This window comes from Rutilus rutilus, assembly GCF_951802725.1.
Source record: "Rutilus rutilus genome assembly, chromosome: 2".
Taxonomy (NCBI): Eukaryota; Metazoa; Chordata; class Actinopteri; order Cypriniformes; family Leuciscidae; genus Rutilus; species Rutilus rutilus.
In genome coordinates, this window is record NC_140210.1 from 10,395,516 (window position 1) to 10,422,310 (window position 26,795).

General features: G+C 38.8%; 1 protein-coding gene across 3 annotated transcripts in view; it reads left to right on the forward strand.

Annotated features, from left to right (window-relative positions):
* psip1a (PC4 and SFRS1 interacting protein 1a) overlaps positions 1-26,795 on the forward strand; it is a 121,239-nt gene that overhangs the window by 38,781 nt on the left and 55,663 nt on the right. For 2 of the 3 annotated variants that reach the window (XM_084401805.1, XM_084401806.1), the window contains exons 4-9: positions 5,096-5,234; positions 12,072-12,155; positions 12,294-12,401; positions 17,125-17,187; positions 17,294-17,372; positions 17,476-17,569. In XM_084401805.1, the coding sequence (XP_084257931.1) occupies positions 5,096-5,234; positions 12,072-12,155; positions 12,294-12,401; positions 17,125-17,187; positions 17,294-17,372; positions 17,476-17,569 (567 nt within the window). The remainder of the gene's footprint in view (positions 1-5,095; positions 5,235-12,071; positions 12,156-12,293; positions 12,402-17,124; positions 17,188-17,293; positions 17,373-17,475; positions 17,570-26,795) is intronic. The other variant, XM_084401807.1, reaches the window with a different exon arrangement.

Sequence of the window (26,795 nt, forward strand, 5' to 3'; positions counted from 1 at the left end):
CCGAATGATTATAATCCCGGCGATATGTGCACACTGTCCCAGCTCCTTCATCGGGTCGCCCGGTGACGGTCCGCCGTCAGCATGTGGTTCGGCCGCCAGCGGGAAACATGACGCTCACGGATCCGTCAGAGATCACTTATTGTACATCTGTTTTACAAAATGTGCCTTGTCTTAATTTAATTCATTAACATATCCTACATAAACTTGTAATGTAATGCATTTATGTGTTTGTTATTAGTCTGCAGCCGACTCTATTATTATTATTATTATTATTATTATTATTATTAATATAAATATAATATATTATGTTCTATAATTCATTTTCAATCTGTACAAACCGACTTTAATGTTTGTGTTGGCTGTTTCTACATATAAAGTTTTTATACAGTAAGACAGTTGTGATTGTGATCATTTTTTTATTCATCGTCACCAAATGGGTAAATTCAAAGCCTTTATAAAGTCCCTCTTCCTCTGGAAACTGTCTCCTAATGGCTGACACACACAACACATGCAGGTAAGGGTCTAAGTACTAGCTTTGCTATTGCCTGATACATGATGATAATAATCTGTACAGTATTGTGATCTGAGCATAGTGTTATACATATCGTCGGCTAACGTGAATACATCTATAAGCTAACACTGTTCTCTCGTCCTGTTCTCCTCACACCACAACTCACCGTTGTTCTGTCTAACCCTGGCCTGTCCTGCTCACTTATCAGGCTCATAATTATATGATATCATCATATATATCAATTATAAATGAATTATATATATATATATATATCATATGAGTAAACATTTAGGCTACAATTCCCTTTCCGAGCTGTCATTGCGATCCATTGCTTTCCTATTCGCTAGTTGATTTACTTTGACCGCTCTACCTCATGTTACGTCACTTCAGGTTCGGCGGTTTAAGCGATTTTCAAATGCGGAAGTAAAAATTTCTCACAAAAACGACTCCAGAAGCCTAAATAGCGTTTTATAAGTATATGTTTATATTTAAATCTAGTTCCTACATTATTTTTCTATACATTGGCTTACTGGGTACTCTAACCTGCAACATGGGCTTTAAGTTTGCCAATGACCATTTGGATGATCTAGAGGAGTCATGGGAGAAAGTCATGTGGTCAGATGAGACCAAAATAGAACTTTTTGGTCATAATTCCACTAAACGTGTTTGGAGGAAGAAGAATGATGAGTACCATCCCAAGAACACCATCCCTACTGTGAAGCATGGGGGTGGTAGCATCATGCTTTGGGGGTGTTTTTCTGCACATTGGACAGGGCGACTGCACTGTATTAAGGAGAGGATGACCGGGGCCATGTATTGCGAGATTTGGGGGAACAACCTCCTTCCCTCAGTTAGAGCATTGAAGATGGGTCGAGGCTGGGTCTTCCAACATGACAATGACCCGAAGCACACAGCCAGGATAACCAAGGAGTGGCTCTGTAAGAAGCATATCAAGGTTCTGGCGTGGCCTAGCCAGTCTCCAGACCTAAACCCAATAGAGAATCTTTGGAGGGAGCTCAAACTCCGTGTTTCTCAGCGATAGCCCAGAAACCTGACTGATCTAGAGAAGATCTGTGTAGAGGAGTGGGCCAAAATCCCTCCTGCAGTGTGTACAAACCTGGTGAAAAACTACAGGAAACGTTTGACCTCTGTAATTGCAAACAAAGGCTACTGTACCAAATATTAACATTGATTTTCTCAGGTGTTCAAATACTTATTTGCAGCTGTATCATACAAATAAATAGTGAAAAAATCATACATTGTGATTTCTGGATTTTTTTTTTTTAGATTATGTCTCTCACAGTGGACATGCACCTATGATGACAATTTCAGACCCCTCCATGATTTCTAAGTGGGAGAACTTGCAAAATAGCAGGGTGTTCAAATACTTATTTTCCTCACTATATATATATATATATATATATATATATATACTACATAATTGGTTCAAAGTTAGAGTTGGAAACATCTTGAATTTTTGTATTTTACAGAAAGTTTTGGAATATGTATCCTGTCCCCAAATTTGTCACTAATAAAACACAATACAAATAATTTAATGAGAATATTGACCTATTAAGATTTTGTTTACATCTACCTTTGTAAATATATTTTTTGCTATTTTATTAAAAAGCTTACAATTACAACAACAATTACAATTTTAACAATATTTCAAGTATAATATTTTAGACATTTTATCATACGCATTTCAAAGTTAAGGATTCATTAGTTTGAATATTGGAACAAACACTATAATAACATCTTAGTTGATAAGTCAAAATACCTACTTTATTAAACATCCCATACTATATATTTAACATATGAGCAGAAATTGGCGAACAAAAGCTTATTTGATGTGGCAGTAGTGTTTTTTTTTTTACTCATCTCATACCCAGAAGTAAACAACAGATGGCATCTGTGCCGTTCATTCATTCACACACAGACACGCGATTCATATTTAAACAGTCTTCTAAATTCGTTTTCAAATACATTTAAGAGAAAAGACTTGTCAAGAAGCTTATTTTTATTAATAATTTCATTTATATAACTTTTGGTTCATCTTTGTTTTTATTGTTCGGGCAACAAGTTTGTTTTTGGACATTTTGTTTTCTTTTTAAATTGCTGTTGGTCATTTGATTGACTGTTTAAAACACAATAGATATCATCAATGCGCTTTTTGGGTAAAACTGCGGTGTATTTTGGCCATGATCAATGCATTGTCACTTTAATTCAGCGTAAGCGGCGCAGCAAAAATAGACTGGGCGCCGAAACTATCGATTTACAGACACTGCTGCACTGCTGCTCCTGCTCTGCTCCTGCTACGCGCTGCTGCGCCGCATCCGTGCGGTGTGAATGCTCTAATCTGTTAACATGGGCGCCGAAAAAAATACGCTCTGCTAACGCGTGCAGTGTGAAACCGGCGTTAATATTCACAATCCTCAGCTGGATCCGTTGCTCCTCGAAGTGAAACTAAACCAGCACTTCTGAGGTAAATTTCCCAGGATTATTATGACGATAGTATTATTCTTCACAGCGTAGCAACGTAAAGTACATGATTCTTATTAAACTTTGTGTTTTATCCAGCTGATGTGGGCGTTGACATGTTTGCATACCTGTAGGCGTGTTCACATTAGCAGATAATGAGCTGAAATGAGAATGACTTACATCTCTCTCTTTTCATACAGATTACATAAACGTAAATTATCTAATTCAAAACGAAAATAAATATTCTCTAAGTACACGCTTTAATGTTTATAAAGTTATATAGCTCATGTCTGGGTGAATAGTAAGTTCACGGAGACGCAGAGGCAAAAAGCACACCCCTGTTTATTTTCTTTATTTTACAAAAGCACAATGTTTTGTTTCGATTGTAAGTGGACACATAAAAAAGTAGACATTTTAGTTTATTTTTTCATATATTTTTTTAAGTCTGTATGACCATAAATGGAGTATTTTAAGTCTATATGTGAAAAAAATAGAGCAAAACGCGCCGGTGCGTTTGCCGACCCCAGAGGGTTAATGACACTGAAGAGTGCTAGGTCATGATAATTCCTCTTTAAACTAAATTGCAGAACATCTGAAAAAATATTTCTTGCAAGAACAATGATCAATGATGCACACTTTTGTTCGGTAGTGCAACGGTCTATTGGCTGGTTTGAAAAGGTCTGATGGCAATAATGTACAACCTCTTCTGCACAGAGGTGTGCTGTTGATGTCGTTTGCAGGCAGACAGTATCCTAGTGATAACTCCTTCTGTGATCTTCCCAACATAATGAAAAATACAATTGTATTTAAAGGATAGAATTTGAAGGAAACTGTAAGATTTGCATGTTTTTTTTCCAATGTTTTGTCAGTGATGCGCAGTCAGACAATTGTATTTACACTGCAAAAAACAAGACCTATATGTTTCCATTAAAAAATATACTGATCTCATATTTTCCTAATGTCTTGTACCGTTAAACATGGCATCACATGGATGGAAATATGCATATGGAAATATGCAGATGAGAATATGCATGGTAAAACTAGACTTTGTAAGCTCCATATATGGTTATTTCAGGGAGGAGACTGGGTGTAGATGCATATATGCATGTATGCACAATCTTCTGCTGACTGGGTTTTATAAAGGGAACACACACACACACAAAAAAACACTGTAACGGAGATTCAATCACAAATTTATTAACAGTCTGACAACCTTAAACAGGACTCAAGCCATAGCCTGTCTGAAAATGTATTTTTGACTTGATGTTTGAAACAGCAGGTTATCAACTTAATCTATATGAAGTGCCACTATGCACTATGCATTGCCAATCACAAAATTAGGCTAACGTTACATGGAAAAAAAGGTGCTGACCGGTTGTGCAGGAAAGTATGCAATCAAACGATGTTGGATGCCTGGCCATCTGCTGTGTCTCTGACTCCGCTGCCTCATTTGGATGGTAATGCGACAGGTGAGCGCAAAGTTTGGATGTCGAGGATGCGTAAGTAAACCGTTTTTGGCAAATTCGGATAACTACCTTATCTTTAACGGTTACTTTACCATCTACGGTGTAGAACTCAAAATATTTCCAGACACTACTTTTTAGATGAGTTGGGGTCGTAATTGTCAGCTCAGGCTGGCCGTTCTGTGTGTTATCTTCCATTTTCAAAACAGGGTGGCTATTGGCTATTATTCGCTTGATTTGGTCATGGGCCTACGTTACAAAACGTTTAGAGCGCCCGCTACTGGATGAGATGGCAAACAATAAAATAAAAAACAAACGGTCTAATCATAGACTGTAAAAAAATGCGCTACACATTTGCGAAACACATCCAAAACCGGATAGTTTATTTATAGTTCTATTACGGATATTTCATGTCATGTTCGAATGCATATTCGAATATCGAATAAAAAGTGACAGCCCTAGTATGCATGGTTTTACAGATCTAAAAACTGTTGTGCGTACACACAATCTAGCTTTTGTGAACACTTTTAGGATAAAATCTATGTAAAGTTTTATACATGAGGCCCCAGATCCTGCAGTTAAGTTATGGATAATTAAATGTCATAGTTATGTATTAAGTGCTTTCTGTTTAATGTTTCAGAGCATTCTTGGGTCCCAAAGACGTCTTCCCCTATTTGACTAACAAAGACAAATATGGCAAACCAAACAAAAGGAAGGGCTTCAATGAAGGCTTATGGGAGATTGAAAACAACCCTAAAGTGGAGCTTAACGGACATAAGGTGCTGTTGTCTTGCTGTTTTATGGGCTGAAATTCAACATGGTTGTATATTTAAGCTGTGATTATTTAAATTCAAAACATTTCACAGGCATTTTCATTATAAAAAATTCAATAATCCATATTCACCTTTCAGATTTCACTTCCAAAATGTTCATTCTGTTTAAAAATATTAGTTTTTTAATATATACAAATATTGCCAGTATTTCACTGGGAAACGCTTAACGTGAAACTTTGCACGTTACATTCATATTCTGAGTCCATCTGCTTGCCTATAGCCTATATAGTATAACCTACATTCCCAATAAGGTGCGAGTTTGGTCTTTTATATCGCTGTATTAGTCCATTAAGCTACGTTAAGCGTCCCGACGGCAGGGGAATCCTGGACTATGACATTTTGAGCCCCAGTACTGCAGCACAGTGCCGGGATATAAACTTAAGGAAACGAAACAACCGAGAGAAATATGTCTACTTCAGTTGTAACGTTTGATCTGTACGTCAGTATCGGGGAAATAACATTATAATCTCGTTCAACATAGTAGAGAAAGCTTCTTACCTGTACAAAAATAACAGTGAAGACTTAAATGTAAACACAGCTTTTGTGTCTATCAGCTTTTCCATATATACTGGCTCTGATAATCATTACAAATACTTACTGCTTGCTCCATTTCTGTAAATCCGTTTTTATGAATGAATTTGAAATTGCCTGTCGAATATTATAGGTTCTATTTTTAAACAGAATGAACATTTTGGAAGAGAAATCTGAAAGGTGAATATGGATTGAGTTGTTAATAATAAAAAATGTTTGTGAAAATGTTTTGAGGAACTGTCGAGGCGAGTGGCAGTGTAGAACACGAGCTCCCAGACAAGTCGGTTATACTCCCCTGTTTAATTTAACTTTACACCGTGTAATTGATGAACAAATATGGAGGGGGAGAAACAACGAAAAGCTAGAGGCAAATCATACCAAAGACCTGAGAAAACAGAGACAAACAAAGGAGAATTATGACTGACAACGCTGGTGAGAACGAGGCTGCGGATGCAATGCAAGTTTGCATTAGCGCTATATATTCTGAAATTAAGGCTATTCGATCTGACGTGAAGACAGAACTAAACAACTTTCAAGAGATTTTCATCATAGACTGGAAAACTGACTTGGCAAGCCTGAGTACGGACATCAACCTTAAACTGAACGAAATTGCCAAAGATCTGAAAGACATGGTGAATAGAGTGGAGGAGGCCGAACACCGGGTGGTGGATTTGGAAGAGTGGAGCGCGGAAGCTAGAGATGTGCTATCCCAAACCCTTGACATTCAACAAAAAATGCAAACAAAGCTGACAGATCTCGAAGCAAGATCACGACGAAACAATATACGCTTGTATGGAATCCCGGAGTAGGCCGAAGGTGACAACATACAGGAGTTTGTTGAAAGTTTTATCAAGACGGAATTGTCCCTCCCCGATACTGAACTTGGGATACAGCGCTATCACTGGGCGCTCAGCCCCAAGCTACCGCCAAAAGCAAATCCCTGATCAGTTGTTTTGTACTTTCTTGAATATAGGATTAAAGAGCTGGTCCTCCGTTCGGCATGGAAAAAGTGGGAAGTTTACCTGAAAGGGAGGTGAGTGTACTTCGACCAGGATCACCCCGCTGAGACTCAAAAGAAGTAGGCATACACTCCTATCAGGAAAATACTCGAAGAGAAGATGGTCCCATTGTTTATAACAGTGCGACGGAGATGATGGAGGACCTAAAAAAGAAAGGACTGACCACGGCCAGCATCAGAGAAGATGACACCGCCACATCAGCTTCAATGGAGAGGCTCTGTAAAATCTCCTGCGAAACAGCTGACGCAAAACCGAGACTCAACCGAAATGGCCATCAAGAGAGGGCACGGAAAAGACTCCAGGATTTCCACCAGGACACTGGAGAAACTGTTTGACTCTCATTCAGGGTAAATTAAAAGTAAAACCATACGTTCAGAATCAGTATTACTAAAATAGCAGTTTAATATAACAAGGGTAACATTAATTTTCATACAAGAATTTTGTAATTAGGGGTTCAAGCATGAAGTGCTGAACACCTATTGTAATTGTTAGGATTTTTAGGGGTTCAAGCACGAAGTGCTGAACACCTTTTGTAATTGTTAGGATTTTTATTATTAGGGGATCAAGCACGAAGTGCTGAACACCTATTGTAATTGTTAGGATTTTTATTATTATTAGGGGTTCAAGCAAGAAGTGCTGAACACCTATTGTAATTGTTAGGATTTTTTTTAAACATTATTATTATTTTTATTATTATTATTAGGGGCCAAGCACCGAAGGTGCGGAGGCACCTATTGTATCTGTTCCCGTTCTTAGGGGCCAAGCACCTATTGTATCCGTTCCCGTTCTTACTATTTAGGGGCCAATCACCGAAGGTGTGTAGGCACCTATTGTATCTGTTCCCGTTCTTCTTCTTATTATTATTCTTCCTTCTTCCGACTGGGAGTCTATGGCAGCCCATAGAACCGATTGCGGGAAAGTTTGGTTTGACATTCTGATAGAGGACAGTCCCAACATTAAATACACCAATTTTGGTGTGTCTAAGTCATTCCCTCTAGCGCCACCAACTGTCCAAAGTTTCACTCATGTTTATGGTAATAACTTTTGAACCACAAGGGCTAGAAACAAATTTCTGGGCTCATGACGATTCGATTGCACTCTATGACGTCATTTTCCATCATGGAAATTTTTCCGCCATTTAGAATTTTCCAAGGCCGTTGCTCCAATTTCCACGAAAATTGAATCAGATCATCTCCAGACCATGCCGACAAAAAGTTATGGAATTCGTGTTGATTCGTCAAACCGTTCTCGAATAACGCTCAAACTAATTTTACGTAGCGCTTGCAAAAACAGACACAAGCCTGTATCTCCTCAATACTTTATCATATTCAGACCAAACTTGGTATATCCTCAAGCGATATGTAGGCAACATGCTGCTTTTCGGCGCAGTGCCACCTACTGGTCCGGAGATATGAAAAATGGCTGATTTTTCTTATAACTTCTGAACAGTTTGTCCAAAAATCATAAAAGTGGTCTCGTTAGATTCAGGGCGTCATGCTGAGTCGACTGATATCCAATTTTCCCCGATCAGCCGTTTTGGCTGTCGGCCATTTTGAATTATGTGCTAAAATGCTGTATTTTATGAACGCATTAACGTTTCATTACGAAACTCAATATGGGTCATCAGTACAAGGCCCTGAAGGTACTCAAAAGATTACGAAACAGCACCACCTTTTGGTCAAAAGTTATAATTAAATTCCCCAAAATGCTAATAACTTTTGACTACATTTGCTTACGCTTGTGGGAAAGTTATGAAATTTGGCACACTGATAGAGGAGAGTCTGAACTACCAGCATGGCAAATTTGGAGTCTCCAACTCATTCCCTCTAGCGCCACCAACTGTTCAAAGTTGCACTCATGTTTATGCTAATAACTTTTGAACCACATGGGCTAGAAACAAAATTCTTTTCCCCTCTGATTCCCTAGCTCAAGACGATTCGATTGCACCCTATGATGTCATTTTCCGTCATGGAAAGTTTTCCGCCATTTTGAATTTTCCGAAAAAACTATTTCGTTCCGAAAGAACGATTTTCACCAAAATCGAATCGTATCATCTCCAGACTGTGCCGATTAAAAGTTATGGATTTCGTGTCGATAGACGAAACCGTTTTCGTATACCGCAGCATCAAAGTTGAGGCATGATGCCAAAAGGACTATTCAGGCTTTATCTCTGCAATGCCTTGACATATTGACACCAAACTTTGTATGTGTCATTGTCACTTCACTCTGACCACATTACATCAGTTTTGTAACTGCGCCACCTATTGGTCGAAAGTGATAAATAAATCATATTTTGAATTACTGTTTATATGATTTTTCAGCCATTTCGCCTAAAATCCTCTTTAAATGTCTTTAATTGCTCATTGTTGCAGTTGGTTTGACACTTTCAGCCATGTAGGCATGTCTTATCGTCTTCTCCTGCTTGGCCCCGATAATGGCTGCTTGCAGCTATATTTAATTACTGTTTCTATGATTTTTCAGACATTTCGCCTACATTCCTCTTTAAATGTCTTTAATTGCTCATTGTTGCAGTTAGTCTGACACTTTCAGCCATGTCTTGTTGTCTTATTCTGCTTGGCCCTGATAATTATTGTTATTATTATTATTATTATTATTATTATTATTTTTTTTTTTTTTGTATTATTAATGTTTTTTGTTTTTTGTTTTTTTTTCTCCTCTCACTCTTCTGAGACTATTGGGAGAGATGATATGATGTTAACAGTATATGAACAACATAATTGTATGTGATACCCCTAGTGACCTGTTTGTTCTGTTCTTTTGAATGTGTTCTACTAAAAGCATATATAAATCAATAAAAAAAGAAAAGAAAATGTTTTGAATTGAATTATTCACAGCTTAAATATATAACCATGTTGAATTTCAGCCCATAAAAATGCAAGCCCTAAAAATACAACGCATTAAAATAGAAGCACGGTTAATGCAATGCATTTTTTTTTTTCAATTAGTGCAGTTCTACAAGCTTTTATGTTTCAAAAACATTTGCCATTATATTACTTCCATATTTTGACTCCATGCACAAATGCAGGCAAGAGATTCACACGCATGTATAAAAATCCACCAATGCATGCAATGCATATTCCACACATACGACAATACACAAATACACTTGAGAGATCCAGTTGTGCAGACAGCAACAAGCGGTGCTCACTGCAGAGTCAAATGCTGTCCAGCTCCACCTCTCTGGACGTCTAATGGGTGGAGGGGTAGGGTTATGGTATGTTTGGATATTCTAACTCCACCCATTAGGCCCAAATTACATTCAGAGACGGGGAGCTGGACTTAACACTCAGCCGTTGACTCTGCAGTGAGCAGCCTCTCCACAGCAATCCAAAAACATAAGCAATGCACTGGCAATAGTATTCTGCTTTAATGCCCATGATTGCTCTTTCTATATTGATCATCCTCAAGGCAGTTTCTGGACATAGGAAAACTAGGCAGTTGCTTAAGGGGCACCTCCAACTGGAGGGGGCACTAATACTAATAAGTGCATATAAGAATAAAGTGTACTTATACTTTAAGAAGTATAAGAAAGATAGATATAATTATTCAAATATTAGCAGAAAGACATTATGATTGCCATGACCAAAGCGTCACGATAAAGTGTTCTGTTCGCATGTGGATATAAAAGCAATGCCTTCATCTACAATTAACAAAATTATAAATGCAACACTTTTGTTGGGTCCACTGTATTGCCAGATCCTTGCCTTGCCATATCAGTTTGTTGATTGTGGCCTGTGGAATGTTGGTCCACTCTTTAATGGCTGTGCAAAGTTGCTGGATATTGGCAGGACCTGGCATATACGCTGTCGTATACGCCGATCCAGACCATCCCAAACACATTAATTCATGCTGACTGCAGGAATGTCCACCAGAGCTGTTGCCCATGAATTAAATGTTCATTTCTCTATCATAAACCATCTTCAAAGCCGTTTCAGAGAATTTGGCTGTACATCCAACTGGCCTCACAACCGTAGACCACGTGTAACCACACCAGCCCAGGACCTCCACATCCAGCATCTTCACCTCCAAGATCGTCTGAGACCAGCCACCTGGACAGCTGCTGCAACAATCGGTTTGCATAAGCAAATAATTTCTGCACAAACTGTCAGAAGCCATCTCAGGGAAGCTCATCTGCATGGTCGTCGTCCTCTTCAGGGTCTCGACCTGACTGCAGTTCGTCATCGTAACCGACTTGAATGGGAAAATGCTCACATTCGATGGCGTCTGGCACTTTGGAGAGGTGTTCTCTTCATGGATGAATCCCAGTTTTCACTGTATAGGGCAGATGGCAGACAGCGTGTGTGTATAGCGTCGTGTGGGTGAGCGGTTTGCTGATGTCAACGTTGTGGATCGAGTGGCCCATGGTGACGGTGAGGTTATGGTATGGCCAGGCGTATGTTATGGACAACGAACACAGGAGCATTTTATTGCTGGCATTTTGAATGCACAGAGATACCGTGATGAGATCCTGAGGCCCATTGTTGTGCCATTCATCCACGACCATCAACTCATGTTGCAGCATGATAATGCACGGCCCCATGTTGCAAGGATCTGACACAATTCCTGGAAGCTGAAAACATCCCAGTTCTTGCATGGCCAGCATACTCACCGGACATGTCACCCATTGAGCATGTTTAGGATGCTCTGGATCGGCGTATACGACAACGTGTTCCAGGTCCTGCCAATATACAGCAACTTCGCACAGCCATTGAAGAGGAGTGGACCAACATTCCACAGGCCACAATCAACAACCTTTTTTTTTCTTTTCTTTTTTTTCCCCGTGGGTGTCCCCCGGACCCCCAATACAGTAAAACTGCACATTTTAGAGTGGCCTTTTATTGTGGCCAGCCTGAATACCAATGCCAGAATACCAATGCAAACAACTCAACATTTTTGTGTGTAAAAATTTAAGCTATACGCACTATTTATAGAATAAATTGTGAACAAATAATCTTTATATGTTTGCATTCTGATGGCATCCATTTGTGAATCTAGTGCGTGGGATTTGCTGTCTGCATTTATGCACTACTTTGTGTGAGTGTGGTTTGATTGTACTTTGTCAATGTGTGGATCTTTTGGATGCATTTGTGGATTGCAGTGCACAAATTTGTTAGATGTTTTGAAACTGTTTTCACTCCATATTTGTGCACAAGAATCTTTGTTGCATTGAAAAATGGTTAATAAATGGTTTATTCCCAAAACCCTTGTGCAGATAATGACCGCTGGAGCAAGTTCTGTTAAGGAATTAAGCAGCAATCAAGAGGGAGATGATGAGAAAAGGAGAAAGTCATCTCAAGTATGTGTCTGTCCATTTCTTTAAAAAATAGTGTCTCTGATCCTGTAAGTCTCTAACATGTGGACTGGGCTCTCAATGGCACAAACTGGCATGTTAATCTCCTGCGTGGTGGGGCCCTGTGTGTTTGACATCATGCAGGTGGCTAGCAGTGAGGTGGAGGAGGAGGAGGAGGAGGAGGAGGAGGAGGAGAAGGATGATGATGGTGGGGACATGGAGATTTCTGATCAGGGACATCTGAAAGATGAAGTATGTTCTCTTATAGTTTGGTTGAGGTACAGAGGCTCTCTGGTGGGATGTTTCATATGCAAAAGAGATTGCTTGCAGTCGTGAAAAGGGGGCAGGATAAATCACATGCTGCCTTTTCCAGAATATTACCAGTAAATTACCGTGAACTAGGGGTTGAACGACATCAGGTTTTTTAAGTCGACATTTATGTGATTAAGTCGAGTCGATGATGACGTGATTAATGAACAAATAAGCCTGAACTTCGAGATGAGAACCGAATGCAGGTTGCCATATGTGCACATCTATGGCAAAGGACACAGCTGCCCACAAGGCAATTGCTCCTACATAACAGCTTGTTTTTATCAGCTCTTTTGTCTTTGGGTCGTTATATTTCTCACAGATTTCTGCTCATTCTAAATCAAGATACCTACGTTGACAGGTATGTAGGACATTGTATTCGGTCCAAATGCAATGATTGGACGAACATTTAAAGCAGACCTACACCTTCCACGGACCATATACATATAAATACATTTAGACCACTTAACTTAGTGATTGCTATCAGAATGTGAAGAGACTTTCAGCCAGCAAAACAAAAAATGTTTCTGGATTAAATCACCTACCCTGCCTTTAAAGCGTCATGGCAGAGCATTAAATCAATTAGTCTGTGCAACCCCTAGTGTGAACAGGACCTTTTTAGAAATGAGTAAATCAGTTCTGGTAATTTGCTGGGGAGAGAAGCTGTAATATTACCAAATTACCAATTTAATTTAATAAAAAAAAAAAAAAAAAAAAAAAAAAAAAAAGATTACTGCAATGAGCATGTACAAAAAAACAAGAAATGCTGATGTACAGAGTCTGCTTTGGGCCAATCATAAGGTTCTGACAGAGATGACGTGATTTATTCTGCACTGTTTATAGCAATTCACACTTGGAAGTCAATGAAATATTGTCAAATTGAACAGATAGTGAAACTAAAGCACTAGGCAAAAAAAAAAAAATCCAAAGCATTTAAAGTGTTAGATTAGTACATTGTATGCATTTTTTACATTTTTTAAATGAATAGGACTTTTAAAAATTGTGTTTAAAATCATATGCTCTCTTGTGAGATTAAGACTCTAGACATATCGTTTGTAAAGAGAGCCCAAAAATCAGTTTGACAAATATTGTTTTACCTGTATTCACACTTTCAACTTAATCAGTTATTGGTTCTGCAGTATTGGGCCTACCAATAAATGGCATCCACTAAATTGTAAAGTAGCATATTTATTTGATGTGTTATTAATGTAACAGCTGTTTATTTTGAGGAGATAAATCTATAGTTTTTTTTTAACTTTACAGTTCGGCAGTCTATAATATAGAATTTAAATTGTATTGGTAATCCTTTAGAAATAAACATTCAATATTTCAGTCAATGCAACATCAATAAACAAATACTGAGTGTACATTTAGGCAGCTGGCTCTGTTTTTATGTGGTGAAACAACTTAAAGAACTTTATTAAAAGAACTGATAAGAATGTAAATGTGTACCTTGAAATGCAATGTAAGTCACTTTGGATCAAAGCATCTGCCAAATGCTTAAATGTGAATGCAAAGGGGACCTATTATGCCCCTTTTTACAATATGTAATATAAGTATCTGATGTCCCCAGAATGTGAATGTAAAGATTTAGCTCAAAATATCCCACAGTTCATTTTTATAGCATGTTAAAATTGTCACTTTTGTCCCTTTAAATGCAAATGAGCTGCTCCCCCTTGACCCCCATTCAAGACGACGGACGGGCTTCAAGAACTCATGCTCCTGTGTCAGGACAATCTCACGGACTGAAAATGTCAGAAACTCTCTGTAGTGGTGTTCAGTTCAAAACGTCTGACAATGAGCCTAATGATGCCTATAGAGCCTGAGAATATATGCTGTATAGAGGTAGAACAGGTATAGTTTAGTTTAATTAAGGTTAAAACTTATGTTGTCATCTCGCTTTTATCCACAATTAGTACAAGCCTGTTGTAGTGTCCGAATGATGGCCAAAACTTTACTAGTTTTATGATGTTTATTGTACTTCACACAAAAGATGAAGCGTCTGTTTCACTCCAGAAAATCATTGTAAGAGATGAATAAAACACAGTACACCACAGTACAAGTGCTCATTAAAATCATATCCTCTCTCTATCCCTTGCATTATCATCAACATACACAGCGAATTACACAGAAACACTCGTTACAATTAACAGTAAACAAATATATACAGATCTAATGCCTTTTCGGGGGGTGCTAAATAAACTGGTAAACTTTATATCCGTAAAACCACTTTGATGAACTGTAATAAAGTGCGCGCTTACTGCCGTGACCAGTATCGATCCAGAGACTATAAGCTGGATCACGAACAGTTGGTACTGATCCATCCTTGAGTAACAACTTTTTTAACAAAACCTGTTTTGTTTTGTCCCTTTGTATTTATTGACCTTCGTTCACAGAGCAGTCTGGTGTAAAATTATTTGTGCATACATAAACGAATTTAGGTATGTAAGGGCGCATTCCCTTCAAAAATAAAACGAATCCACTGTATCTTCAGCAGCTCTGATGTCGGGAGTACATGAAGACTGTTATGCTCACTCTTACAGTACATCTAACAACAAAACACCTGAATTACGAGACATTGAGAAAATGACAAACAGTGTACAACTCGTTCAGGGCAGGGTCTATGCTAAGTCCTTCAGCAGTCGTGGGCGGGGTCTGTACAAAGTGACATCACTTTGTACAGAATCTGCAAATGGCTTGTTCTGAGATACTGCTTATGATTTATGGGATTAAATCAGCGGATTAAGGAGTGGGTGGATTTTTATAATTATAGGGTGGTTGTGTACACATTGCAGGCCTGGACCGAGGGAGACTGATTTGAAACTAGCGTGTAATTTGGTAAACGATATACAGTATGTGTTTGCACTCTGGAGAATGTCAAATTATTCCATTTACAACGTGTTTTCGCTGCGGTGAGCAATTTAGCCAATCACAGACATGTTTGTTGATTTCTTGAACGCAATGGCAGGTGTTTAAGTTAGAATCCACTCACAGCTCGAGTTTTTGTCCAGCGCTGAGTTTTGCCAAAGACTACAGAGTTTTACACGCTCGCAAATCCTCTCTAACAAAGTGTAGACATTATGTAAATAAGAGATTCATTGTGTTGTCAGCTTCACTGATTAATATAACAGAACTTTGTGAGATCGCGATCAATGAGTGACAACTTTTAATGACTATAAAGGCAGAGCTCTTTGCGCCCTGACTAAGTGATATAATAATTATTTTAACATAGTCAGAATTTGAATAAAACTTTTGTTTTCCATGCTTGACAAGCGGCCATGTACATGCTTCAAAACATAGGCCCATCCGCATATAAATGTGCGATTCACTCTTGAAATTGTGATGATTAACAGTGATAACCATAAAGCAAAAGATGAGACACAAATACTCACTAATTCCAGAAACAACATCTGTAATTTGATTCTGGAACCGAGCCTGGTGCAAACACAGGATTATTTGTATTGGCCGCCATGCCAAATCACATATAGGCCTACAGTATGATTTTCTGTTAAAGGGATAGTTCACTTTGAAATTAATTTTTGATATGTTTTAGCTTACCTCAAGGGCATCCAAGATGTAGGTGTCTTTGTTTCCGCAGTAGTTTCAATTTTGATATTTTTAGGTCAAACCGTTCTTGTCTGTCAGTCATATAATGCAGGTCGATGGTCACTGGCTCAAAACACAAGCACAGAGTCCAAATTAAAACAATTCCCCACGTCCAAATGAAACAATTCCCCATCATAAGTACACATTGATGGCCTAAGACACGAAACGAGCGGTTTGTGTGAGAAAACGAACAGTATTTATATCGTTGTTATCTCTTGAAAACAGCACGCGTCCAAATGATCTGACGGCGCGGGCGGGTATAGATATATACATAGATGTCGCTTGGCTACGGTTTCGTTCCAATGAACAGCAGTAGCCAAGGCGACATCTATGTATATATCTATACCCGCCCGCGCCGTCAGATCATTTGGACGTGTGCTGTTTTCAAGAGATAACAACGATATAAATACTGTTCGTTTTCTCACACAAACCGCTCGTTTCGTGTCTTAGGCCATCAATGTGTACTTATGATGGGGAATTGTTTCATTTGGACGATGGGGAATTGTTTTAATTTGGACTCTGAGCTTGTGTTTTGAGCCAGTGACCATAGACCTGCATTATATGACTGACAGACAAGAACGGTTTGACCTAAAAATATCAAAATTGAAACTACTGTGGAAACAAAGACACCTACATCTTGGATGCCCTTGAGGTAAGCTAAAACATATCAAAAATTAATTTCAAAGTGAACTATCCCTTTAAAATTAACAGTGGTTTGTGGACGTAGATGCTTTAATAAGAAATAATTTGTCTGGAGCTTTTATGCTGGGACGCGTAGGCTGTTGGCGACACGTAATTTGTTGTGAAACTATTTCATGGACATCTATAACAATCTAACATCCCCCCCTCCACCACCTTCAGCCCAACTGCAAAATTTAAATCCCAACAACAAATAGACAAATGGATCCCAACATTAATTTCATCCTGAAACACTGCCAAGTGCCAACACACATTTACAGTATGTTCAAAAAACATGTAAAAGTGAATTTTGCATAATGGGTCCCCTTTAAATCAGTGGTTTCACAATGCAGATATTTTATCGTTTTTTTGTGGTCTCCAGAACTCATCACAGAAAGATACCACAAATGTCTCTGCCAAAGCTAAAAGAGGAAGAAAGAGAAAGGTAATCATTCAGTACTCTGTTGATGATGGTGGTTGTGATTAGGTCTCATGACCATAACATAACTGCTAGAATTAAAAAATAATAATATTTGATTTGGTTTTCACAGATTGAAGCTGAACAGGACTCTGATACAGAAAACTCAAGCCCCACTTCATGCGCTCCTGGTTTAGATGTATTATCAGCAGGTGTAGATTGCCCTTTCAGTCTTTCATCTTTGGATGTTTTCTTTTGTTTAGTGAAACAACACATCTATAAATATGAATGTGGTGTGTCTTTGTTCTTATTTAGGTGGACCGATTCCATTACTAAAGCGCAGAGGAAGAAAACCTAAAACGGAGAAATCGCTGCAGCTGCAACAACAGGCTTCAAAGGAGTCACTGAGGTCAGGTGGTGATTATTTACAAATGGCTGTGTAACTAATAGTACAGATTCACTATATAACAGATGAGATGAACCAGTGTACTAATCTCTGATATTTATTATCTAGCTATAACTCAAATTATAACTCAGTTGTTATTATATTTCTGAAAAGAAAAGCTTTTAAAACAAAATAAAAATGTCTAAGTAAAACCAGGTTGGCAAGGCGACCAATAGGCTTTCTGATTTTGCACACCGACTGTGTGTGGACCACTGATATATATATATATAAATTACTGGATTGCTCATGTTGTCAAAAAAAGTGAAGCCACCCTGTGCCATGTTTGTATTCCCCAGTATGCCCTCGCATTTTGTTGAATTAATAGGAAATCATCTGGTTTTAATGAGTAAAAATGACCTAACGAGTCAATCTGAAGTATCCCTGTACATTCTTACAATGCAAACATCCTTAACATTTAAATAGTTATTTGTTTAACGTCGGGAACTCCCACTACTTATTAAAAGTTACGTTAATCTTCATTACAGTTGCGAATATCAGATCAGCTGATGGACGAGACACCTCAGCATTTGTATTACAAATGTCAAAATGATTCTTCTGAAATCTGAATACAGATTTATGCTTTGTTAGGCATGCTCATACAACTTAATTCGCCATGTACAGTTATTCACTGTGGTTATGTAATTATGTTGTTATATAATACTGTTTTTACATGTACAGTAACTGTTAATGCAAGTGCATAAAAGCCGCTAAGAGAGACTAAGAAAGGGACTTTATGCACTTGTGACGCAAAAATAAAACATTGGTGAGGTAAAAGTACTTTTGATGGCTTTTCTTTATTTGTACTCCTGATCCCATCTCTTTCAGGACAAATCTGACATGTACTGGACTTGTTTCCATCGTTTACGAGCATAAGCATCGTCCTTTTTGAAGTCTCCTGGTGGTAACGATGGTGAAGTCCTCAAAAGCAACAGCTGGTTTGGTGTTAATGCTTCCAAGTCACTTGGGTCTGTGGATGCCAAGGTGATTGGATGACCATTAATTAGCTTCCACTTTGCAAAGAACGGTGTATAGATCTTCTTCATCCAGATTCTGCACCTTTAAGGGATAATTCAGAACTTTCCGCACAGATCTAATTAACCTCTCCCATGCCCCTCCATAATGTGATCCAGTTGGGGGGTTAAACATCTTTCTTTCTGAAGGACATAATTGATTTTAAGATTCCATTCCTTTATGGCAACTCTTAGCTCACGTTCTGCTCCAACAAAGTTCTTTCCATTCTCAGATCGAAGTTCCTTGTCTTGTCCATGTCTTGTAGTGAAACGCCGGAGTGCATTTATGAAAGAATCTGTGTCTAACGAGGGTGCCACTTAAGTATGTATGGCTAAACAGGTGAAAATTACTCCATACCTTTTCGCAACGCTTCTTCTGCTCTTTACCTTGAAAGGTCCAAAATAATCTTACCCAACAAGGGTAAATGGAGGTTCATTCATGACTCTTTCTGATGGTAAATCTGCCATCTTTTGGCATCCTGGAGGTGAATTCAATCTTCAACAGATGATGCACTTGGACAATACTCTTCTTATTGCTGTACTTACATCAGCAATCCAATACTTCTGTCGTAATTTGGACAACATATGATTACGACCACCATGTCCTACCTCCTGGTGTATATGTCTCAGGAGGATATCTGATATTGATAATTCTTGGCCAAAATGACTGGATGTTTGGATTCTTCAGGCATTGATGCCCTGCTTAATCGTCCACCAACCCTCAAAACATTGTCAAGAACAGGGCAAAGTCCATGAATGTGGCTACTTTTTTTTACGCTTTCACCTCTTTTTAGGCTAGCAAACTCATCAGGAAATATATTTTCTTGTGAGAGTCTAATAATATCCAATTCAGCAGTCTCTAGTTCTTCTGTTGAGAGGTGAGATTTTTCAAGTTGACCTTTCAAGTTGAATGGATCTCCATTTCTCTTTCCACAGAGATTATTTGTTGTCCATTTAAATCAGAATGAGAAAAAGCAAGAGGTGTACCCGCATCCTAAAATCAACTGGATCTTGACTTAAGTCCTCATCGTGCCACCAAAGAAACCTTAACAAATCATCATCATCAGCTGGTACTCTTACTTGATGGAACTTTGATTCTGCATCTGCCATGATCACCACTGGTTCTTTTCTGAATCTTGTCACCACTCCAATGAGTGAGCTGGTTAGGTCTGTTCCTTGCAAGAGTTGAGCATTAAGTGATGTTCGCTGAAAACTTCACAATCAAATACCACATGGATTTTCTTCTTTGTGGGTTGGTAGACACCATGATGTGGGATGTACCAGATCTTTCTATCACTTCGTGTTAGGGCTACAACAACGAATCGATTAAATTCGATTATTAAAAGAGTTGGCAACTATTATCATTATCGATTCAATGTTGTCGATTAATTACGTCACTCAATAAGTCGCGGAGATGTTTGAGTGTATATCAAAAAAAGTTGAGTTGAGCTCAGAGCAAAAAAAAAAAAAAAAAGAGCAGAGCAGAGGTAGAGGAAAGACCATCGGAGAGACCCGTAACGTTGTTCTGAAACACATGGCGGAAGCAGAGAAATCAGTACGACCTAAGTTATCCAAGGTGTGGGAGCATCTCACACAAAATAAATCGAAAAAGTGTGTTAATAGCAAGATATGCAAAAGCGACATGGCATGGCACGGGAGCACCAAGGTGATGATTCAGCACCTAAAACGTAAACATGTTGGAGTCCTTGATGAGAAGGAAGGGAGTTCAACAGCAGGGTAAGTCACTACAGAATCCTACTTTTGTTCCGTATTGAGGTGAGGAACGTAACGTCCCTCCAGTAGCTCTTCTGGTGCTGGTGTTTACTCATTATCCAGCTTGACAAGCATGACAAAGTTAGCGTTAGCTCGTTAATAACAGTAGTAAAGCAGGGGTGATATAGTTTGCAAGACTAAAGACACTTTTTTTATTCACTCGCCTTTTTTGGCCCATTAACTTTTCAATCTGTTGTCATGTATATATTCTGTGCTTTGTCCCATTTCGGTTATTGTTGACAAATATATTTGTGCGTGTTGTACTTTTTAATTTCATTTTAAAGTTATTTTATAGCACTTGGTCATCTTAAGCTGTGTATAAATGAACTTAACTTGCACTTACTACAGTGATGGTAATAATTTAATGAATAAGCTTCAAGTGAACTTGGGTGTGGATGGGGGTGTGTGTGTGTGTGTGTCTCTGAGTGTAAGAGTTGTGAGTGTGTGCGTCTGTGAGTGTGAGTTTGTGAGTTCATCTGTGAGTGTGAGTTTGTGAGTGTGTGCGTCTGTGAGTGTAGTGTAGAGAACAAGTTCTGACGTCCTGTTAAGTTTTCTGATTTGTATTTTTCTTTATTTTTTATCAATTATTTATTGTTCTGACCGCTCAGGTCCCTTTAAACAAAATATACATCTTTTTGTGCACTTTATTTAAAAAAAGCCTATATATTTGGCAGATGTAAAGCATACATGTGTATGTTTTTTTGTGTAAGTCCATTTAAAAAAAATGATTATTATTACTTAAACAGCTCAGGGATGTTCAAGGAGCAACCTTTTTGTGCACTTTCTGAAGATTTTTTGCACTGTGAATTTGTGCTGTCAGTTTTGTTTTTGAATAAAGGGTTGGCAATTAATGCTTTTTTTTGTTTGTTTGTTTTTTATCTGATTCATCGGTTAATCTAAAAAATAATTTACAGATTAATCGATTATTAAAATAATCGTTAGTTGCAGCCCTACTTTGTGTCATATCCTCTGCTGGCACTTGCTCTGCATAGCCTTTGGAGACCATATCCTTCATGAAGGCTTTATAGTCAGCAAGAAAACATGCAAAAAAGATGCAAAGCACGTTGCTCCACGATTTTCCGATTGTTTGGCATGTGGACTCTTTCTCAGAGGTAACCCAATCTCATAATGCCCATCAACAACTCTGACAGAATTTGTCACCATTTCCATGAATCTTTAATCATCTTTTGAGTAGCCAGTTTGTTAATCTTGGCTACATTCTGGGAAGTCCATTTTAAACTGTTGTTGCTGTAAGTCTTCCAAGTCTTTCTCTGTGTATATTCCCTTTATGAACATGCATACTTTCCTGTGTATAGACTCGATGCAATTCACAAAAGTTGTTTCCATTCAAGCCAGCTATCTCCATTCCAGATTTTCTTCCAACATTTTCTTGCCCCATAGTTCATAGAAGTATCTGCACTTTGGTTCCTGTGAGGTTTAGTCTTCTCATTAAACTTTCTGTACAAAACACAGCGATCTGACAAGATCTAAAGATCTTAGATCTTGATCTAAAAAGGCATAAGTAGTGACATTTTTGCTGCCTTTCTTGGCTTTTATCTGTACAGGCAAAATCGGGAGTTTACAATCATGATCACCAGCCCCAGTAAGACCACTAGATACTAAAACATCATCTACTGCCATTTTTGATTCCTTCTCAGTTGTATCTGTTCCTTGTACTCTGAGAAAGAGATGCAGCAAAGTGGGATGCCCAGGATGTCTAGACCAATACGTCTAGGATGTCTAACTCTGCGTTCACACCGGACGCGAATAGCGCGTCAAATTCGCGCCTGCCGCGTCTAGTTATACGCTTGACCACTTTGTGTTAATTCGCGCGTAAAAACAAAAGTTTGAAGCGAAATTTACGCGCGTCAGAGGCGAAAGTTTCGAAACCTGTTGGTGGCCATCTTTTTTAGATGTTTATCGAGCATTAGCGTTAGCATTAATCGAGAGAGTCACCGCTCGTATATGCTCTGGAGAGCAGAAACAGCTGCGTAGGGGACATCGTCGCTGTACTCAAGTCCACCAGACCCTCCGGAGAGTTTCAGGAGTTTCACAATTTGCTCCAGGAGCTAGGTTTGGTGGACCTAACGGTGAGGACGCTGACGAGGACAGCGTAGGCCGTATAAGGCCTCAGCCTCGAGTGGTCGCTGCCTGACGAGCCTGCGCTGTACAGCCCGGCGCGAGGTTCACCCTCGCCCGCACCCACCTAATCTGTCATTTATTTTTGTTTTGATAATAAATGGAGCCAGCTTCCAAAAGTGAAACCGGTCCTGTGATTTTTTTTTTTTTTTTTTTTTTTTTTTTTTTTTTTTAGTTTGTATACACTAAATTGTGTTTACATTAGATTAATAATGTTTCATATAATCTAGAATAGATATGGAATAAATTGCATTCAATACAAAATGAGTATCTCTCATATATTGAAATCGAGTTTTTATGTGAAAGATTTGATTTGTTGTGCATTTTAGTCATATTACAAAAGACGCTATTCGTGCGAACGAGGCGTATTCGAGTCTTCCGCCCGCGCTCTACGCCTCATTCGCACCGCAGGAATTTTAACGCGCGTAACGAGTCTTTGCATTGACTTAACATTGAAATCACTCGCGCCTGACGCGCTATTCGCGTCCGGTGTGAACGCACCATAAGACGTTTTTTGCACTCTTTGCTGATGTGACCAATACACAAACAGCCAAAACAAACTCCACTTTCTTTCAAGAAGCCAATCTTCTCTTTGTGGGATTGTTTTCCCAACTGAGGACATATACCCAATTAGGGGTGTAACAATACATCGATATGGATCAATGCATCGATCAAACGTCTAATGATACAATGCATCGTTGCCACGCGTAAAATATCAATATAAGGTACCTTTATTTTGACACTCTCCTCATCCTCACGTAACGTCCGTCTATGCATTTCTGCCAAAGCTGGCATTTTCGTTTACTCACCATACGGTCTGCCGGTGTGTCTTTGAAACGTTAATCTCCTCAGTGGAAATAGACGCCTGACAAGATTGACTGAACCCTAAACGCGTTTTGTCACAAAAGCCGGTATTGTCCACTGTCAAGGCATAAAGCAGAAACCGACAAGCACCCTTGGTGTTTGTGAACACATCCCGATAAATCAGTTTTAGCGGAATATTCAGGTCAGGTGACAAGGCTGCTAGTCACTTCGAAAATACACACATTTTCGAAATGAAACTTTGAAACACAACCTTGCTGAAGCAGCACATTACAGTGGTGAGGGAAAAGCTCCCTTTATTGCGTGTATGTTAATCACAACAACAAAGTTTGTCATGCGTCTATGTCAGCTGAGGAGATTAACGTTACAAAGATTAACTGAGTGTTTTATTATCTATCATAGCAATGACTTGGTTTTGTTTAACTCTGAAACATGAAATGTGGAGTTATCTGCTTTTGCCAAAAAGTGACAATTGGAGGTATCTGCAAAAAAACTTTTAATATATAAAAAAACATACTTTCAATGAACTTTAATTTTGTAAGTTACCTGTATTTTTTAAAGTTATTATTACTTATTTAAAACAACCCAGCTGCAGTTTGATTGATATTGCTTGAATTGCTTGATTGAAATTATGAACTGTCCGATTTTACACCCCTATACCCAATGTGCACCTCTACAGCAGAGACATTCTTTCTTATCAAATCCAACCCTTTTCTTTGCTGTTTTTTTCAGATTCACTTTTTTTGCTTGCAGCGACCACAGTGGTAGCAAAGCTGGTTCCTTTTTTTTCAGAACGAATGTGGTTTAGGTCTCTTTGCATCTTTATTAGTTGCTACAGGAACATCCTGTATATTTCCAAACGCTGGCTCTGTAACAACTTTGACTTGATGTTCTAGAAAGTGAACAATATCAATGAAGGAAATTGCGTTTGTGTCTGTCTTGTAGTTCACAAGCCACTGTTCTCCATTTATCCCTGAGTCTATAGGGCAATTTCTTTATAATTGTCATCATATTGGCAGGCATATCCAAATCATACATATATTGCACTTCCTCCATGACATTACCACAGCCTCTAAGAAAAAGACTGTATTCTTGCAAAGCATTCACATTTTTAATTTGAGGCCATGAAAGAGCTTTATTCATATAAGCAGATGCAACTTTCTGGTCATTGCCAAAATTTTGGCTCTGATGTATTCCCTTTGTGGATCAATATGCTGACAACTCAAATCCCTTGGAAAACCAATAGTTTACTGTTCAATGTAGTACAGGGAATCACTGTAGTTATCAGTCTTTCAACGTTTCTTTTTTTTTTTTTTTTTTTAAGTTCTCATGAATGCATGGGTCAACATCAAACACATTCAGATCTTTTTTGGGCAAGGATGATAAACATTGCTGTTTTATCAATAACGTTATTTCATTTTGCTTTCTCATTATTCCCAATATGTTATTTTACTCTTCATCATTGGATTCACCATGTAAATTTAATACACTTTCTCGCGATCTCTGTTCCACTGTTTGGCATCTAGATGGATGTCTTTCCACTGGATGAGGCTGTGAGAATACCCGTTTTTGTACAATTGTCTCTTTAGGTCTAGCTCCTGATTTCAAACGCTCATGCACTGATCTTTTTTCTCTTGCAGACATTTGAGGAACAAATGATTTAGCACTGGCATTAAGGTTTTCTGGTTTTCTTTTGTTCCTTCTATAAATTGGAATGTTTCCCTCCTGAACGGTCAGATTTACTGCTTGACACACACTTTCAAAACAACAGATTTCAAAACACTCAGTTTGGCCATTTGCATTGCAATTTGTCCCTGCAAATTAAGTTGTTCTTTTTTCCATTGCTGTTCCTCTTGATCCTCCAGCTCATGTTTATCCTTCAACAATTTTCGACGTGCCATTAATGCAGCCAACTCAGCCTCTGCTTTGAGACGTACAAAAGAAGTAGATGATGCCACAGATCTTTTTTCCACTGTTGAGCTTTGATTTTTGGATGATCTACTCCCCACATTTGCTACACTGTCACTTGGTTTGATGTCATCTTGTAAGTTATCTGTTGTAACAATGGATGAAGCATGGACTGGCACTTGAGGATTGGGAAACTCTTCCTGCATTGCACAAGACTGAACAAACATAGCATTCTCCAATGATCCCTCTGGTTCATTCAACCAATGTTGAACCGCATTTTTAAATGTGTTGCTGTATTTCATAATACTCAAAACCATTCATTTTGTTTTTCCTGTTCATTTTCAGGAAGTAAAGGAATCACCATGTCATGCAGTTTACTGGCATTTTCACAAAGCTGAACAAGCGTTTTAATCTGGTTTTGCACCTGGGAGGCATTTCCCTTTCTTTACATCAGACTTTTCATCTCTGGTATCAGTCCCTTCATTTTGTTTACATTTGATTTTTAAGCAGACTTTTCCCTCCACAGACGCACGTCGGTAAATTAGGGAATGAACTTGCGTTCCCGGGGGCAGTTCAGCTAAAAGAGGCGTGTTCCGGCGCAAATGTTTCCTGGTGCTATAATGCAGTTTCAGAAAACAATTTTGCCACAGACCAGGAAAAACCTAAAACCTAAAGTCAGTTGCACGTTATTCAGATGCTATTTTAAGGGCGCATGCTTGGCTATAATGTAGCGTGTGCACAACGCGCATACACTTTGCTTCTCTCATCTACACAGACTCAGCAGTTCCCATTTTTGCAAACCATACATAATTACAAGGAAAAATATTATCACACGAGGGAAATCATTGTGGGGTCCATGAAGATGTGAAAAAATAGGCATAAATCTAGCTTACACATTTACCCAAATTATTATACGCCTGTTTAACCGAAGCTAATCTGGGTGGGTTTCACCCATCCTCATACAATGTCACTTCTCTGTCTTTTACGGCCCTGATGAGAACGTCGGTCTCCTCGGCTGTGAACCACTCCTGGTGTGCGCCTGGCAAATCTGCCGCCATGGAACAAGCAAACCGCCATGGAACAAGCGCGCCTGCTTTTAAAGGGAATGTGAGATGACGCTCTGATTGGTTTATTGCACGGTACGCCCAAACCACACCTATGAGTAATGTAGCTACTTCAGACAAACCCATTTTAGATTTGTGTCGGGCGCAAATGTAATTTATCCCACCGGTATAATACCAACAGCGACCGAGATCCGCCCACAAAGTTACTTGCGTTTCGCGTTTGATACTTGCGTTTCAGATCGTTAAAATAGGGCCCCAGAGCTCTAGACAAAATCAGCTGAAGCCAAACAATAACACAACCGTGCGATCATCCCCAATGGATAACCACCGATCACAATTCAAAATGTGCGCAATCCAATACTGCACAGCTGATTAGCACGAAGCCCAGCAGGCTTACCTATGCGATTGTTTGCTTGCTTCTCTTCGGAGCTTTGCTGATCAAGTTTCGTTGGTGTTTCAACTTCTGCGGCTGTA